This window comes from Oncorhynchus tshawytscha, linkage group LG07 (assembly GCF_018296145.1).
Source record: "Oncorhynchus tshawytscha isolate Ot180627B linkage group LG07, Otsh_v2.0, whole genome shotgun sequence".
Lineage (NCBI taxonomy): Eukaryota > Metazoa > Chordata > Actinopteri > Salmoniformes > Salmonidae > Oncorhynchus > Oncorhynchus tshawytscha.
The window spans coordinates 61,300,835-61,319,967 of record NC_056435.1 but is presented as its reverse complement, the minus strand read 5'-3'; the positions used below and the strand labels follow the sequence as shown (position 1 = coordinate 61,319,967).

At 42.4% G+C, this 19,133-nt stretch overlaps 1 protein-coding gene across 4 annotated transcripts; it reads left to right on the top strand.

The window, feature by feature from the left end:
• The first annotated feature begins 695 nt into the window (after positions 1 to 695).
• Positions 696 to 17,349, top strand: LOC112246211 (bridging integrator 2-like). Of its 4 annotated transcripts, none has more exons than XM_042324778.1 (13): positions 696 to 896; positions 4,352 to 4,521; positions 5,515 to 5,595; positions 7,029 to 7,083; positions 7,821 to 7,915; positions 12,288 to 12,383; positions 12,564 to 12,671; positions 12,784 to 12,869; positions 12,985 to 13,060; positions 13,262 to 13,344; positions 13,496 to 14,213; positions 16,222 to 16,314; positions 16,814 to 17,349. In XM_042324778.1, exons 2-13 carry the CDS (start codon positions 4,429 to 4,431, stop codon positions 16,877 to 16,879), a joined length of 1,650 nt encoding a protein of 549 aa, XP_042180712.1. In that variant the 5' UTR covers positions 696 to 896; positions 4,352 to 4,428; the 3' UTR covers positions 16,880 to 17,349. The 4 variants fall into 4 exon arrangements, with proteins under 4 accessions (XP_042180712.1, XP_024270280.1, XP_024270278.1 ...); XM_024414512.2 differs by lacking the exon at positions 696 to 896 and adding an exon at positions 3,778 to 4,073 and having other exon boundaries at positions 16,817 to 17,349; XM_024414510.2 differs by lacking the exon at positions 696 to 896 and adding an exon at positions 3,778 to 4,073.
• Positions 17,350 to 19,133: the final 1,784 nt, after the last annotated feature.

The window sequence follows — 19,133 nt, the reverse complement described above, 5'->3', positions numbered from 1 at the left end:
GTTCCCACTCCCAGTGTCCCAACCATAAAATGAGCTTTAAACAGTAAATTAAACCACATACTCTCTTTTCATTATTGTTTAAATTAATGATTTATAACTTCAAATGTTCACTAGTAAATCACATATCATCATCACCCACCCCCACCCCCCTCAATTAAGGAGAATGAGCTTCGAACACACCGACTGTGTTTTGCGTCTTGGTACACCAGAAGTACATTAACGCTTCAAACACACCGACTGTGACTTGCGTTTTGGTACACCAGTACATTATTTTCCAATGGAACGCTGTGTGTTTGCCTTGCAGCATTGCGTTGCAGAGGCAGTTGCAGTGTGTTCAAATTGTATGCGTAGACTTGACAGAAGGTAGCAAAATGTGAATGTTACATTTTTGTTGCACACATATGCAGTAAAAAAAATGTGGGATTACATAATAAAAACAGTTTGATTACATACTTTCTTTACATATTTTATTCATTTATTTGCCAAGTAGCATACATATTATTTATTCGATGACATCTACAATTTTATTGTCAGAGCCTATAATATAATTTCCCCCCAAAATGCATAGTTTTGGAGGGAAATGCAATAATAAATACTCAAGATAGCAAAGAGTAGTCTCTTTCAACAATGAGACTAACGTTGAGGAAGGTGGTTTTGTTGTTGGACTCGGACCAGCCCCGCCGAAAGCGCAGGTCAGTGTTGGTCCAGAGATGTTTGAAGTCCCGAAAGCAGGGGAGTTCCACCGTCTCATTCAAGTGCTTCAACTATTTCGAGAGGATTTCGAAGTTACTTTCGTCTGGATCGAAGTGAGTTCGATCACCTGCTACAGATGGTTGGAGCCAGGATTGCCTGGATGGATAACAACTACCGGGAGAATGCCTGACGATTTGACTCCGGTAAGCTAAATTCTAGTGAAATTTTAAAGCATTTGATACCGTAATTGATTGATATTAGATATATATATATTTTTTTATTTCCTCTTTATTTAACCAGGTAGGCCTGGTTCTCATTTACAACTGAGACCTGGCCAAGATAAAGCAAAGCAGTGTGACAAAAACAACAACACAGTTCTACACATAAACAAATGTACAGTGAATAACACAAATCTATGTACAGTGTGTGCAAATGTAGAAGAGTAGGGAGGCAAGGCAATAAATAGGCCATAGAGGTGAAATAATTTCAATTTAGCATTGACATTGGAGTGATAGATGTGCAGATTATGATGTGCAAGTAGAGATACTGGGGTGCAAAAGAGCAAGAGGATAAGTAATAATATGGGGATGAGGTCGGGTGTGCTATTTACAGATTGGCTGTGTACAGGTACAGTGATCGGTAAGCTGCTCTGAAAGCTGATGCTTAAAGTTAGAAGGAGATATAAGACTCCAGCTGCAGTGATTTTTGCAATTCGTTCCAGTCATTGGCAGCAGAGAACTGGAAGGAAAGGCGGCCAAAGTAAGTGTTGGCTTTGGGGATGACCAGGGAAATATACCTGCTGGAGCACGTGCTATGGGTGGGTGTTGCTATGGTGACCAGTGAGCTGAGATAAGGCGGGGCTTTACCTAGCATAGACTTATAGATGACCTGGAGCCAGTGGGTTTGGCGACGAATATGTAGTGAGGGCCAGCCAACAGGAGCATACAGGTCGCAGTGGTGGGTAGTATATGGGGCTTTGGTGACACAACGGATGGCACTGTGATAGACTCCATCCAATTTGCTGAGTGTTGGAGGCTATTTTGTAAATGCAATTCCCGAAGTCGAGGATCGGTAGGATAGTCAGTTTCACGAGGGTATGTTTGGCAGCATGAGTGAAGGAGGCTTTGCTGCGAAATAGGAAGCCGATTCTAGATTTAATTTGGGATTGGAGATGTTTAACGTGAGTCTGGAAGGAGAGTTTACAGTCTAACCAGACACCTAGGTATGTGTAGTTGTCCACATATTCTAAGTCAGTACCGTCCAGAGTAGTGATGCTAGTCGGGCAGGAGGGTGTGGGCAGCAATCGGTTGAAGAGCATGCACTTAGTTTTACTAGCATTTAAAAGCAGTTGGAGGCCACGGAAGGAGTGTTGTATGGCATTGAAGCTCGTTTGGAGGTTTGTTAGCACAGTGTCCAAAGAAGGGCCAGATGTATACAGAATGGTGTCATCTGCGTAGAGGTGGATCAGAGAATCACCAGCAGCAAGAGCAACGTCATTGATATATACAGAGAAAAGAGTCGGCCCGAGAATTGAACCCTGTGGCACCCCCATAGAGACTACCAGAGGTCCAGACAACAGGCCCTCCGATTTGACACACTGAACTCTATCTGAGAAGTAGTTGGTGAACCAGGCGAGGCAGTCATTTGAGAAGCCAAGGCTATTGAGTCTGTCGTTAAGAATGTGGTAGTTGACAGAGTTGAAAGCCTTTCCCAAAGTTGGTTTAAAATCCTTTTTTAATGATGCAATGTTACTAAATGAAAAGAAAGTTGGGGTGCCTTCTGCCCCGATGAAGGTAAGCTAGGTAGGCCAGGACCCCTTGTTGTTCAAGAGAGTTAGTCATTCATTACATTCCTGTTGGAATCATGTACACTCTTAGAAAAAAGGGTTCCAAAAAAAATGCTGCAAAAAAGGTTCACTGTTATAAGCTTTTTGATGAATTTAAGAAAAATTCCCCAAATTACAGGGCTTAACTTCCCATGGAAAATTTCCAGAAAAATCTGGAAATTTACCGTAAAGTTTCCGACCCTTTGGAACCCTCATCTGTGTAGATGAAGGGGAGGAGACAGGTTAAAGAAGGATTTTGAAGCATTGAGACAATTGAGGCATGGATTGTGTATGTGTGCCATTCAGAGGATGAACAGGCAATACAAAATACTGAAGTGCGGGGTATGGTAGTAGGTGCCAGGCACACTGGTTTGTGTCAAGAACTGAAATGCTGCTGGGTTTTCTGTGTATATCAAGAATGGTCCACCACCCAAAGGATATCCACCCAACAAGCATTAGAGTCAACATGGGCCAGCAACCCTGTGGAATGCATTCGACACCTTGTAGAGTTCCTGCATCTGCAACCCTTTCTTTATAATTCTATTGGTTCATTTTTAAGCTAGGTACACGAGCAGGATGCGCTCCAGTACAGTAGGTGGCAGTAATGCACCTTAACATTGGAAGAAGAGGTGGGGGTGACAACAGTAGAATAGATAGAACAAATAGCAGTTAGAGTAATTTATAAATATGTAGCTTTGACAGTGTCCTTTGTCCCCACCCATCAGGCACCACTTTCCAGAAGTTATGTTAACAATGGCAGGTGTTCAGCAGGCGGTCTAAGATACTGTGTGCTAAGTAGAAGGACTACAGTAGGCAGGTGAATTATTTATTTAGCTAGACAAGTCAGTTAAGAACAAATTCTTATTTACAATGACAGCCTAGGAACAGTGGGTTAACTGCCTTGTACAGAGGTAGAAGGACATGTTTTTACCTTGTCAGCTCAGGGATTTGATCTAACAACATTTCAGTTACTGGCCCAATGCTCTAACCACTAGGCTACCTGCCACCCAATGCCCCAATGGCTGGCTGCAATCACACTCTATTCGGAAAATCGCGTTTTTTAGCTAATTTACCATGATGTCACCAGGGCTGCCTTCAGACGTTTTTACGTTCTGGAATATTCAATTGAATGGAAACAGTGGTGTCCTGAACGTCCAGTTTAAAAACGGGGAGGGGTTGGGTTGTGGGTTAGAGAATGATGTCAGCATGGCCTATTCTCTTTTAAAACGTCACTCATTGCTTCAAACCACACCCATCAAACGAGAGGAAACATGCCTCAAAGTCTGTTCAAGAACGTTTTGGGGGTGGAAACGTGTCGTTCAGTACCAACCATTCAAGCGAACTGAACCCACCTCTAGATATAGAACAGGAATAGAACAACAAATTAACGTTTTGTATTTTTCAGGTGATTAATATATTCATCCTGCGATCCACCTGTGTTTGGTTGCGCAAAAGCATTGCGTTTACTTGCTGATGACGGGATAAGCATGGTGTGAATCACGGAGTTGAGTCAAGTGTAGCCTTTATCATGTTGAAGCAATTTCTTGAATACTGGGTAAATATCTCTAAAGACACCGCCTTCCTGCCGCAACGTAATATTCACAGACTATTTTACAAGTTTGAACAAAAGGATCGAGCATGTTTTATGTTGTCTGTCGACTTATTTTAAAACCAGCACGTTATTACCCGTTTCATTCCAAGATAACATTTTTAACAAGCAGTTAGCTGGCAAAAAAAATATTATATTGGTATACTACAGCTAAGGTGCGTGTGTGTGTGCTAGAGAGAGTCCTGTCTGAGATCGGTACTGACTCTCCCTCTCCGCTCCCTAAGTAACTCAACAAAGATATAAGCACAAGAGCAGCGGCTTAACAAGAGGGATCATACATAGACCGGAGTGAGAAGACACGATGGCAGAGAACAAGATGGGGCCAAACATTGGGGCTGGGGCTGGAGGTTTTGCCAAACTGGTACAAAAGTCATTGAATCGAGCTCAGGAGAAGGTAAGCAACTAGTGAAACGCGGCATCTCTGTTACCCTGAAATCAAGATTGCCACAATACTTTAGGATATTCTACACGACTATCCTTGGTATTTGGGCTACTTGAACTAGTGATGCTCATAAGTTATTGGCCTGTTTATGCATATTGATATGATTATGGTGACAGTATGCCCACGTTGTCTGTTACAGTAATACAATTTCTTCAGACATAGTCTCTATCGATGCTGACTGTTGTCTGGGGGTTTGAGTGTCATCTGTTTGAAGAATCATTATGCTGAATGTAGGCCTTGATGTTGATATCTCCCAGCTTAATTCCTTGAGACAAATAAACTCAGTTCAAACAATATTCCATTGCCCTTTTTTTTATTATAGCTAGCCTATATCAAGTTAGTTGTCTATTCCAATAGAAATCAGCTGAATTAACACGGGAGCCTTTATGGAGGAATTTCCATGGGCTTTGTCAGTATTAGTTTGTTAATTCCTTTTTGTTGATGTTTTTGCAAATGCCACTTCCTGCCTCTGCTGTACACTTCCTCTCCCTTGCTACTCTTACTCTGTGGCTTTGTGGTTCACTGCTTGGCCTGGGTTCTGCTCTGCTAGTTTCATTTTGCTGCCGAAACCCTCAAAACATGACAGAGAGTGTAGTTTGATGTGTTTGTGTCAGATATTGTAAAATTAAATCGGTTGAGTTGTGCCCAAGTTCCATCCTATCATTTGGGGTCAACCACAGAGGTCATTTTTGGGAAGGGGAATGCTAGAAATGATGTTGGCCTCTGTATAGAAAATAGTGTGGCCTTTATCCTATTACAGTTAGCTTTTTAACTAGTTGACTAGAATCATTATGGAGTAAAACATAGGGCCTAATGTAAGTGCGATTGTTAGTACCTCACACTGGTCAACCTCAACAACAGTACCTGTTTAGAAACTCCAGTCTTTTTAATGTTGTCTGAAACCTGTGGATAGGTCACCAGCTGTTTGTTTTCATCTTGTCATAGGTCATGCAGAAGCTGGGTAAGAACATGGAGACAAAAGATGAACAGTTTGAGCAGTACTCCCAGAACCTTCTCAAACAACAGGTACCAATGAAGAAAATTCAGACATCGCCAATCAAAATAAACATTCAACCGTGTTATTTTTGCAAAGCCTATTAGATTCTGAATTCGGACATTTGTTTGTATGTAAAAACTATTTCTAAGATGCATACTTTCAGTTGTTACGAACTTGCACATCATGGTGTGGCTTGCACTACCGGTGCTGGCACAGGAGCAGATCTATTAAATCTGTGTTCCAGCAGCATAAGCGGTTTACATTTTTTTAATCATTTGAAAGATTGCTCCTAAAACCAGGTGTTGGAATCAGCGTATGTGGACATCAATTTTGACCTTACGCCAATTTAACATAAGCAGAGTAAAGTTTTGACATGGCTATTGCTATACTCGGCCTACTGCCATAATTAGTGTAATGTCGAATTATTAGTGTGCATGTTAACATACTGACTGATACATAAAGTTTGCATCGATGTGCAACATATATTAGGTAATGAGTCGCACTGACTGTTGGCTGCTCATGTCTCTTCATTCACTAAGTCACTTAAGGACCATATTCACACGACTGAAACCTTTTTGCATTGCTAATTTAATGGATCTAAACTCCAGGCATTTGGAACAGTGGTCTTCCTTGCACTTTGTTTACATTCTTAGTTTTTCCATGTAATTTTACTGGCTGATATGCTGTCAAATGGCATACTCACTCTAGCCACTGGTTACTGTTCAGTGATATATTCGGTTTATATCTTGAAAGGGAGCCATATCTGACGTTAGGTTAACCGTTTAACTGCCCTCAGAGCTGTGTGCCATCTTAAATCTCTGTGTTTTGGGGCATTTTACCAAGTCTGCATGTTTCATTTGAGAAAAAGTAATTAGTCTAAACATTTTCTCAGAAATAATTTTAATAAATTCCATGACAACCTGTCCGTTAACCTCTGACTTCTCAGCTCTGACCAATTTTGTGCATGCCGATAACATGACATGTCACAGGAAGGAGCTCCACCCATAGACAGTTTTCACTCTTATATCGCACTCCTATTACGAAACCGAGTAGGACGCACCCGTGATATTTTCACCAGACTGTCTTGTTTAAAACAATATCCTCCTTTATACTGAAATGTTTTTAAAGTCATTAGTTTCTCTTGTTCCTTGAAGCACAAAAATAGGACCATTTGACTTGTTTGAAAAGGTCCTCCTTGTTTTTAAAGGGACATAGTGAAATTGAAAATTACTTAAGTGTCACTTTTAATACTCATACACTTTGTACTGTTATTGTTTGTGAAATGTTTCCGAAACGTGACTGTACAACTTGAATTGTGAAGTTCCTGGTCTCTTAGAATTTTTATGGGAGATTTATCTTCTGTAAAGGTGAAATCAAACTGGAAAGGGTCTTTTGAAGGATGTTCTCACTGTAAGGAAAAAAATAACCCTCTCATAGAATCTTCTATCTTTACAACCAACAGAATGATGGCGGCAGGCTATCTAAAGACGTCAAAGCATACTTCAGTGCAGTGAAAGGTAGGATCTGTCTACATCTCAATCCATAGCAGAGGACTGTTAAACGGTTTAATATAGTAGGAGGGCTATATCTTGTACAGTAGTGTTCAACTTAACACACTGGCCAGTTTTTTTTTTTTTTTCTCTCTTCTCCCCCTTTTAAACGGACCTTATTTTCAAAACCTCTCTGGTAGCTTAACTACCAGCCATTTAAAAGGGCCGACTCTGCAAATGAATGTGTTATTCATTTGAGCAGGAACAATGTTTTTTTTTTTTTTTGTGCTACCATTTGCATACCACTTCAAGTGAAGCCCATCTTGTTTTGACCTTTAAGTGTAGGTGTAGCCGAATCTGCAGTGTGCCACAAATCCAAAACCACTTCATCTAAATGTGCCGTCCATGATGATTTTTGTCATACGAGCTGTGTAAAGGCCAAAAGCTTGGTGCTATTCATTAGTGCACACCAAAGCAAAACGTTTTGCAACAGAAAACAAGCGTTTCTTATTGGAAAAGTTCAGGTTCTGTTTCCATCAGTTTGGTGCCTAATGAATACAACCCTAGTTTCAAACATTCAACCCACATCCCTAGACTCTGACCCTTGGTCTAGCTAACAAGGTATCTGCTAGGCAAGCTATCCATCTACACAAATGTCTACTTTCTCACTTGGCTCTCCTAAACAATAGCTATTAGCTTTATAGTGTCATCTAAACGCATTCGTTTTGCTCTAGTTCACACGTTCCTTCTGTCCTTCTCCACAGTGATGCATGAGACTTCCAAGCGACTGTCCCAGACGTTAAGAGATGTCTACGAACCTGACTGGCAGGGAGGAGAGGACCTATCTGTCATCATGGAGGTGGGCCATAGATGGGTGTTTTCAGACAAGTGGATTTTTTTGAGGAGGAAGAACCCCTGATGAAGATCTATTGACCAAAATGTTGGTCTGAGAACCATTAAATAAGAGGAGAGTATACAGTAATATTTTTAAAGACTACAGTTAGGCAACAGTGCTTTTCATGTTTCAGGTGAAGCAGTTCTTTCGGTGTGTATTTATAATAATTGTTAGTATACACTGACATGGTGACTGGATTCATCAGGAAGTCTATAGGGAATTTTCCCACTGTACGATTAAAACCTATCCAATCCAGAAACCATAGATAGATGGCAGCATTCGCGCAAAAATGAAAGCGTGAACCACTGCATTTAACTACGGCACGGTGACTGGGAATATGGTAGAGTACAAACAGTGTAGTTATGCCCTCCGTAAGTCAATCAGAGGCAAAACGTCAGTACAGAGACAGTGTATTCACAATTCAACGGCTCAGACACCAGACTTATGTGGCAGGGACTCCAGACAATCATAGATTATAAAGGGAAAACAAGCTATGTTGGGGACATCGTCTTGCTCCCTGAAACAAGCTAAACACCTTCACCCACTTCAAGGGAAACAGTACTGCCGATGCAGGCTACCGTGAGCTCTCGTGCTCTGTGGCTGACATGAGTAAGACATTTTAAGTGTGTTAACCCTCGCAAGGCTGCCGGTCCAGGCGGCATCCCTAGCCTCGTCTTCAGAGCATGCACAGACATATTCAATCTCTCCCTATCCCAGTCTGTTGTCCACACTTGCTTCACACTTCGCTTCCAAGAAAGCGAAGGTAACTAAACTAAATGACTATTGCCTGTAGCACTCACTTCTGTCATCATGAAGTGCTTTGAGAGACTAGTCAAGGATCATATCACCTCTACCTTACCTGACACCCTAGACCCACTTCAATTTGCATACCTCCCAAACAGATCCCATCTGGCTAAGAGGAATACTTATGTAAGAATTCGGTTCATTGACTAGAGCTCAGCCTTCAACACCATAGTACCCTCCAAGCTCATTAACCTCCGGGCCCTGGGTCTGAACCCTGCCCTGTACAACTGGGTCCTGGACTTCCCGATGGGCCGCCCTCAGGTGGTGAGGTTAGGTAGCAACACATCTGCCATGCTGCTCCTCAGCGCGGGCCCCACAAGGGTGTATGCTCAGCCCCCCCCTGTACTCCCTATTAACCCATGACTGCGTGGCCACGCACGCCTTCAACACAATCATCAAGTTTGCAGACGACACAACAGATGTAGTCCTGATTACCAATGACAAGACAGCCTACAGGGAGGAGGTGAGGGCCCTGGCGGAGTGGTGCCATGAAAATAACCTCCATGTCAATAAAACGAAGGAGCTGATCATGGGAGACAGTAGGGGGAGCATGCACCCATCCACATCGAAGGGGCCGGATAAGGTGAAAAGCTTCAAGTTCCCCGTTGTACACATCACTGACAATCTGAAATGGTCCACCCACACAGTGTGGTGGAGAAGGCGCAACAGCGCCTCTTCAAACTCAGGAGACTGAAGAAATTAGTCTTGGCCCCGAAGACCCACTCTAATTCTTACAGATGCACCATTGAGAGCATCTTATCGGGCTGTATCACCGCCTGGTATGGCAACTGCACCGAATGAAACCGCAGGGCTCTCCAGACGGTGGTGCGGTCTGCCCAACACATCACCGGGGGCACACTGCCTGCCCTATAGCACCTGGTGTCATAGGAAGGCCAAGAAAATCATCAAGGACCTCAGCCACCCGAGCCACGGCTTGTTACCCCACTACCATCCAGAAGGCGAGGTCAGTACAGGTGCATCAAAGCTGGGACAGAGACCGAAGCTGTCTCAAGGCCATCAGACTGTTAATTAAATAGTCACCACTAGCCGATACCCTGCCCTGAACTTTAGTCACTGTTATTAGCCGGCTACCACCCGGTATTCAACCATGCACCATAGAGACTGCTACCCTGTGTACAAAGTCATTGAACACTGGTCACTTTGATAATGTTTACATACTGTTTTACACACTTCATATGTTTGTATTGTATTCTAGTCAAGGCCATCCTGTTCAACTATTGCTGTACATATTCTTCAGATATACTAAATATTCTATCCACATACTGTCTATACTGTCTAAACATCCCATCTCACTCACAGACGCATAAATAAACAAACAAACAAACTGGTTGGTTCGAGCCCTGAATGCTGATTAGACTGTAAACTCTCCTTCCAGACTCGCATTAAGCATCTCCAAGCCAAAATTACACCTAGAATCGGCATCCTATTTCGCAACAAAGCATCCTTCACTCATGCTGCCAAACACACCCTCGTAAAACCGACTGTCCTACTGATCCTTGACTTCGGCAATATAATTTACAAAATAGCCTCCAACACTCTACTCAGCAAATTGGATGTAGTCTATCACAGTGTCATCCGTTTTATCACCAAAGCCCCATATACTACCCACCACTGCAACCTGTATGCTCTCGTTGGTTGGCCCTCGCTTCATATTTGTCGCCAAACCCACTGGCTCCAGGTCATCAATAAGTATTTTCTAGGTAAAGCCCCACCTTAACTCAGCTCACTGGTCACCATAGCAGCACGCGCTCCAGCAGGTACAGTTGAAGTGGGAAGTTTACGTACACTTAGGTTGGAGTCATTAAAACTTGTTTTAAAACCACTTCACAAATGTATTGTTAACGAACTACAGTTCTGGCAAGTCGGTTAGGACATCTACTTTGTGCATGACACAAGTCGGTTAGGACATCTACTTTGTGCATGACACAAGTCAGTTAGGACATCTACTTTGTGCATGACACAAGTCGGTTAGGACATCTACTTTGTGCATGACACAAGTCGGTTAGGACATCTACTTTGTGCATGACACAAGTCGGTTAGGACATCTACTTTGTGCATGACACAAGTCGGTTAGGACATCTACTTTGTGCATGACACAAGTCGGTTAGGACATCTACTTTGTGCATGACACAAGTCGGTTAGGACATCTACTTTGTGCATGACACAAGTCGGTTAGGACATCTACTTTGTGCATGACACAAGTCGGTTAGGACATCTACTTTGTGCATGACACAAGTCGGTTAGGACATCTACTTTGTGCATGACACAAGTCGGTTAGGACATCTACTTTGTGCATGACACAAGTCGGTTAGGACATCTACTTTGTGCATGACACAAGTCGGTTAGGACATCTACTTTGTGCATGACACAAGTCATTTTTCCAACAATTGTTTAGACAGATTATTCCACTTATAATTCACTGTATCATAATTCCAGTGGGTCAGAAGTTTACATACACTAAGTTGACTGTGCCTTTAAACAGCTTGGAAAATGCCAGAAAATTATGTAATGCTTCTGATAGGCTGATAGGCTAATTGACATCATTTGAGTCAATTGGAGGTGTACCTGTGGATGTATTTCAAGGCCTACATTTAGACTCAGTGCCTCTTTGCTTGACATCATGGGAAAAACAAAAGATATCAGCCAAGACCTCAGACAAAAAATTGCTGGAGGAAACAGGTACAAAAGTATCTATGTTGATATAACCTGAAAGGTCTTTCAGCAAGGAATAACCACCGCTTCAAAACCGCCATAAAAAAGCCAGACTACGGTTTGCAACTGCACATGGGGACAAAGATTGTACTTTTTGGAGAAATGTCCTCTGGTCTGATTAAACAAAAATAGAACTGTTTGGCCATAATGACCATCGTTATGTTTGGAGGAAAAGGGGGGATGCTTGCAAGCTAAAGAACACCATCCCAACCGTGAAGCACGGAGGTGGCAGCATCATGTTGTGGGGGTGCTTTGCTGCAGGAGGGTCGCAGTTGTAAATGAGAATTTGTTCTCAACTGGCCTACCTGGTGAAATAAAAAAATTCTAATTGTCTGACAGCCCTGGTATATCAGACCGTATACCACGGGTATAACAAAAGGTTTATTTTTACTGCTCTAATTACATTGGTAACCAGTTTATAAAAGCAATAAGGCACCTCTGGGGTTTGTGGTATATGGCCAATATACCACGACTAAGGGCTATATCCAGGCACTCCACTCCGCTTTGTGGATGTATACCACACGCCTTATTGCTTAAATATTACACACACTCTCTAAGATTGCTCGTCCTAATATCTCTAAATTCAATTTTTACTTTTTAAATGTTGTGTGTATTGTTAGATATTACTGCACTGTTCGAGCTAGGAACGCAAGCATTTCACTACACCGACAATAACTGCAATATCTTGCAAATACGTGTATGTGTTCAATAAAATTTGATTTGATTTTGGCAAATGTATTACTGTTGTATAGTAGAAAGCAGCCTGAAGGTTTATTTCTAACATTTGTTTTTACTACAGAGTGAGGACTTGCTGTGGAATGATTATGAAGAGAAACTAACAGACCAGATAGTTCGCACCATGGAGAATTACACTGGACAGTTTCATGAAGTCAAGGTAGCGTCTGCTATAATCTTATCAATTGTTTGTGGTCCGATAGAACTAGTTCACGTCAGAACTCTTCTCTCCCCATGTGTTTACATTGCTGATTGTTTGTAGGACCAATCATGAGAGACTGGTGCCATGTGGCTCATGGGAATTGTGCTCAGAAATATTGCTTCTCCCCCTGCCTCTTAGGAACGAGTAGCCAAACGTGGTCGGAAGCTCGTAGACTACGATTCCTCACGCCACCACTTGGAGGCGCTGCAGAGTGCCAAGAAGAAAGACGATGCCAAAATCACCAAGGTGTGTTGAAAATTTAAATGTAAATTGAATCTATACAGCTTTTTGTTGTTCTTTGTCTATGTATTTGGATAAAGACACTGAAAGCATTTAGACTCCATTTCTCTCTGATCAGGCAGAGGAGGAGTTCAACAAAGCCCAGAGTGTGTTTGAGGAAATCAACAAAGAGATGAGGGAGGAGCTTCCTGTTCTCTATCAAAGGTGATGTCAATGGACCACAGCACATCGGGGTCGTGTTCATTAGGCACCAAACGGGGAAACAGGGAGGGACTACTGTTGCTCTAGTATAACAGAACATTTTCCCTCTTGTCTAAAGCCGGATTGGATGTTACGTGACCGTCTTTCAAAACATTTCCAACCTGAGGGACGTCTTCTATAAGGAAATGAGTGTGGTAAGCCTGTTTTTCCTACATTCTGATATGGATGTTATTCTCCCAAAAATAATAAAACATCACAATATATTTAACATATCTTTATCACAGATCTAAATCATTTACTGTATGTGATGTAGTATAGTGTCTCACTGTTCAGATGAAGAAATGTACTGCAAGTCAACTGGTATTGACTAATAGAATAACCACGGTTGATTGCAGCTGAACCATGAGCTTTACAGCGTGATGAAGAAGCTGGAGACTCAGCATTCAGGAAAAGCTTTTATCATCAAGGGCCTTAACAGGTCAGTGTTTCAGATGACCATAAGAATCCACCACATTTGTTTAACCCCTTATAGTCTTTAGTTTTCTTCTCATCAAGTCTAGAATCTGGGATCTAAGAATGTCCAACCTGCTAACCAGCCAGATCATCTCACCCTCTATATCCTCTCTTAGCACCAAGTCCAAGAAGAGAAAATCCCTGGTCATCTCAGCACCCATCCCCTGTAACACAGCCTTCCCCTCGGAACACACAGCTCTCCACGCATCCACAGCCCCGGAGAACGGCAAAGAGACCTGTACCCAGAGCATCCCTGAGGAGCCCGCTGCCATCTCAGGAGAGGCTGACGAGGGCACTGGCACTGCGTACACCTGCGTCTTCACCTCCGACCTCTCGGATGGAGAGTTGAGCTCCAACGGCACCACTACACCCAACAGACGGTTGGCGTGCGACAGCGACAACGGGGTCGGGAGTGACGTCGCTTCAGAGGGTCTGAGTGACCTCCAAGATGGCGGTGCTTTGGAAGAGCAGGGCCTTAGCCAATTGCAGAACTCCTCTGCCATAGAAGAGCAGGTTCAAAGTTCAGAGGTGACCTCTAGAGGTGAGGTCATTACCAGTCAGAAGGCTGTGGCTGAGTCCACAGAGAGCAAAGTCCTACATGACACTGACCAGGCTAATCTTCCAGAGCATGGCAAAGCCAAGGCTCCACCGCGTCCTGCGCCACAACTTTCCTTACCCCACTCTGAGAGGCACTCCTTCCCCCCTGCAGAGGCCAGCCAAGTGGAGGTGGTGGAAGAGAAGGGAGAAAGAGCTTCCCAAGCGCTGCAGGCAGGTGACACCGAGAGCACTGGAAATGACTCGGACTCCCAGAATCCACCTGGTTTCATTTACAAGGTTATTCCCTTTGCTAGTAATGGTATTCTCTTTATAATATATTATAGTGTGGTGTGTGCAGTGGGGAGAACAAGTATTTGATACACTGCTGATTTTGCAGGTTTTCCTACTTCCTACTTACAAAGCATGTAGAGGTCTGTAATTGTTATCATAGGTACACTTCAACTGTGAGAGACGGAATCTAAAACAAAAATCCAGAAAATCACATGGAATGATTTTTAAGTAATTAATTAGCATTTTATTGCATGACATAAGTACTTGATAGATCAGAAAAGCAGAACTTAATATTTGGTACAGAAACCTTTGTTTGCAATTACAGAGACTATACGTTTCCTGTAGTTCTTGACCAGGTTTGCACACACTGCAGCAGGGATTTTGGCCCACTCCTCCATACAGACCTTCTCCAGATTGTTCAGGTTTCGGGGCTGTCGCTGGACAATACGGACTTTCAGCTCCCTCCAAAGATTTTCTATTGGATTCAGGTCTGGAGACTGGCTAGGCCACTCCAGGACCTTGAGATGCTTCTTACGGAGCCACTCCTTAGTTGCCCTGGCTGTGTGTTTCGGGTCGTTGTCATGCTGGAAGCCACGACCCATCTTCAATGCTCTTACTGAGGGAAGGAGGTTGTTGGCCAAGGTCTCGCGATACATGGCCCCATCCATCCTCCCCTCAATACGGTGCAGTCGTCCTGTCCCCTTTGCAGAAAAGCATCCCCAAAGAATGATGTTTCCACCTCCATGCTTCACGGTTGGGATGGTGTTCTTGGGGTTGTACTCATCCTTCTTCTTCCTCCAAACACGGCGAGTGGAGTTTAGACCAAAAAGCTCTAATTTTGTCTCATCAGACCACATGACCTTCTCCCATTCCTCCTCTGGATTATCCAGATGGTCATTGGAAAACTTCAGACGGGCCTGGACATGCGCTGGCTTGAGCAGGGGGACCTTGCATGTGCTGCAGGGTTTTAATTGTTACTAATGGTTTTCTTTGAGACTGTGGTCCTAGCTCTCTTCAGGTCATTGACCAGGTCCTGCCATGTAGTTCTTGGCTGATCCCTCACCTTCCTCATGATCATTGATGCCCCACGAGGTGAGATCTTGCATGGAGCCCCAGACCGAGGGTGATTGACCATCATCTTGAACCTCTTCCATTTTCTAATAATTGCGCCAACAGTTGTTGCCTTCTCACCAAGCTGCTTGCCTATTGTCCTGTAGCCCATCCCAGCCTTGTGTAGGTCAACAATTTTATCCCTAATGTCCTTACACAGCTCTCTGGTCTTCACCATTGTGGAGAGGTTAGAGTCTGTTTTATTGAGTGTGTGGACAGGTGTCTTTTATACAGGTAAAGAGTTCAAACAGGTGCAGTTAATACAGGTAATGAGTGGAGAACAGGAGGGCTTCTTAAAGAAAAACTAACAGGTCTGTGAGAGCTGGAATTCTTACTGGTTGGTAGGTGATCAAATACTTATGTCATGCAATAAAATGCAAATTAATTACTTAAAAATCATTCAATGTGATTTTTCTGGATTTTTGAAGTGTACCTATGATAAAAAATTACAGAACTCCACATGCTTTGCAAGTAGGAAAACCTGCAAAATCGGCAGTGTATCAAATACTTGTTCTCCCCACTGTATATAGAGTCCATTGTCCTAACATTCTTTAAAATGTAGATGTTAGTCAATCAATTATGAAGGCCTTGTTATTGGATAAAGTGAGAAGACCTTAGTGTTTCACATGCCTGAAGTGGTGTAAATATAAATGTGTTAATTGATGAACGAATGACCAGCTCAGTGCATTAGGTATCTATTGCCAGCACATACTTTATGGGCCCAGTCCTAACTTGAGATTCCATTGACATCAGTTCATGATTTACAATGCAAACAATTTAAGCTTGAGCCTTACATGAGGGAAATGAAGTTCTTAGCACTTCAATTCAAAATGTTATATTTTGATGAAACATTTGTGCTGAGTATTTGTCTAACAGAGTTGGTTATGTGGTGGTGTGATATCAGGGAGTGGCGCTCGAGGGTCACATTTCAGAAGACGGCACACTGCAGTATGACGTGGAAGACCTGATTCTTATCCTCGCCGACGCAGAGGAGAAGGTGTGTGTGTGCATGTATATACAATATTTGTATTCATGTTAGCCTGTCTCCTTGGTGTAGTTTAACTTCCAAATAGGACCACTAAGTAAGTAATACTAAAGGTCATAGTCTTAAACTGAGCACTGAATTTGAACGGTGCATCAGACTGTAACACCGAATTTGAAAACAGTTTCCCCACATGCATGTCACTTTAGAATTATTGGGATTTTCAGCACATTATGTAGCAAGTTGAGCCAACATATGGTATTGCTTTGATTTTGTTGACACTTTCAAGGTTCCCTTTTTATCAAGATTGCAGAAATGATCCTTTTCACAAAGCGTCCCAGAGTAGGGGTGCTGATCTAGGATCAGTTTAGTTTTTTAGGATGTAATGAATGAGAACGTGGACCTGATTCTAGATCAGCACTCCTACTTTCAGACGCGTAATGAAAATTGACTCTGATCTCTCTTAAAAGGTGAGTAATATGGTGTGTTTTTGTTAACCTTGACCTCACTACAGCAGGAAGGCATGGCCAAGGTGGTGAGGGAGAAGACATGTATTGAGCAGGGAGATCTGCCAGAATGAGCCAATTTGTACCTGTCATTCCTGTCTTCCCCTCGAGCTGTGGTGACCCATTCAGTGTTCATGTGCTAGTCAGAACACATCCGACTTGCTAACTAGTTGTCGTTATACACGTGCCGCGCTCAACCAGTGAGCAAGTTGGAGTTCCGATTAGCACAGCGGCACACACAATGGCAATGGACGGAGATGGTATGGGTGTGGAGGACTTCGTAAGAAGAGAAAGAGGAAAAACAGGAACACAAGCCCTATTAATCACACGCTTCCATGTCTCAACTTGTTGGAAGATAACGATGAGTGTCATACTTACCGAGAGAATGTTCTTTTGTTAACACATGTTTTTGATATACAGTATTTTGGCCCTGTTTGTGTTAACATTGTGTAAGTCTCGAAACTGTGAAACGTATAGAAACCATTTTTTTTTATATTGATGCCATTGAAAGAGTTGTAGTTTAATAAAGTTATGTGAGAGAGGAGTGGTGTTGTTGAAATAGCAAAAAGAATAGCATTTTTACTGTTCTAATAGGCTGCATGGGTCTGCTTTAGCTTTACTACTTAAGCAATAAGGCCCGAGGAGGTGTGGTATATGGACAATATACCACGGCTAAGGGCTGTCCTGATGCACGGCACAACACACAGTGCCTGGCCACAGCCCTGAGGTGTGGTATATTGGCCAAATATATGACAAACCGCCTTATTGCTATTATAAACTGGTTACCAACGTAATTCGAGCAGTAAGAATATTTTCTGTCATACCCGTTGTATACGGTCTGCTATACCACTGCTGAAAGCCAATGAACATTCAGATCTTGAACCACCCAGTTTCTAATATTCCATATTCCCATGAGTAGTCAAGCCCCTGTGTATCACATGTTACAACACCAGGTGGTGCTAGTGGTCTAACAAACTACAGAGATTACCCATTTTCACTTGAGGTGCTTTCCCATTCTTTTTTTGTTGCAGTGATTGTGAATATTAGTGTCAACTTCGTGGCCTACCTTAACTTGGTGGGATAACCTAATTTTGTACCAGATGCAACCTATGTCGAGAGAGAAACGGAGGATACACTGTCAATTCATTTAGGAGAATTCCAAAGAATCTGACAATAGGTACTCTAAATGGGTTATTTATTCATTAATATATAGTTACCATTTATTTGACTATTTTTCTAAACCGCTGCATTCTATATTTTCAAATTAACATTTTTCTAAGTGTAATACAGGATATCAAAAGTATTGAGACAAAACTGTAAAATCCAGACATTTAAATGCTTTTTAAAGTTAAAGCTGCAAAAAAAGTTAAAGGTTATTGTACTATTTACTTAATATACAGTATCAGTCAAAGGTTTGGACACACCTATTCATACCAGGGTTTTCCTTTATTTTTTTACTGTTTTCTACATTTTAGAATTATAGTGAAGACATCAACTATGAAATAACACACATGGACTCATGTAGTAACCAAAAAAGTTTTAAACAAATTAAAATGTTTTATATTTGAGATTCTTCAAAGTAGCCAACCTTTGACAGCTTTGCACACTCTTGGCATTCTCTCAACCAGCTTCATGAGGTAGTCACCTGGAATGCATTTCAATTAACAGATGTGCCTTGTTTAAAAGTTAATTTGTGGAATTTCATTCCTTAATGCATTTGAGCTAATCAGTTGTGTTGTGACAAGGTAGGGCAGGAAACAGAAGAAAGCCCTATTTGGTAAAAGACCAAGTCCATATTATGGCAAGAACAGCTCAAATAAGCAAATAGTCCATTGTTACTTTAAGACATTTAAGACCTCAATCTAGACAATTGTAAGAACTTTGAAAATGTCTTCAAGTGCAGTCGCAAAACCATCAAGCGCTACGATGAAACTGGCTCTCATGAGGACCGCCACAGGAAAGGAAGACCCAGAGTTACCTCTGCTGCAGAAGTCAACTGCACCTCAGATTGCGGCCCAAATTAATTCTTCATCAACTGTTCAGAGGCGACTGCGTGAATCAGGCCTTAATGGTCAAATTGCTGCAAAGAAACCACTACTAAAGGACACCAATAATAAGAAGAGACTTGCTTGGGCCAAAAAACACGAGTAAAGGACATTAGACTGGAAATCTGTCCTTTGGTCCGAGTCCAAATGGGAGATTTTGGGTTCCAACCGCCGTGTCTTTGTGAGATGCATAGTAGGTGAACGGATGATATCTGCATGTGTGGATCCCACCGTGACGCATGGAACTAAATTACTATCACCCCGTTGCACTCACTTCTGTCAT

Excerpts from the sequence above, each read along its gene's own strand:
- LOC112246211 (XM_042324778.1), top strand. The coding sequence starts at position 4,429 with ATGGCAGAGAACAAGATGGGGCCAAACATTGGGGCTGGGGCTGGAGGT. Across the intron at positions 13,345-13,495 it reads ATCATCAAGGGCCTTAACAG|CACCAAGTCCAAGAAGAGAA; the intron begins GTCAGTGTTTCA and ends ATCCTCTCTTAG. Across the intron at positions 16,315-16,813 it reads TCGCCGACGCAGAGGAGAAG|CAGGAAGGCATGGCCAAGGT; the intron begins GTGTGTGTGTGC and ends ACCTCACTACAG.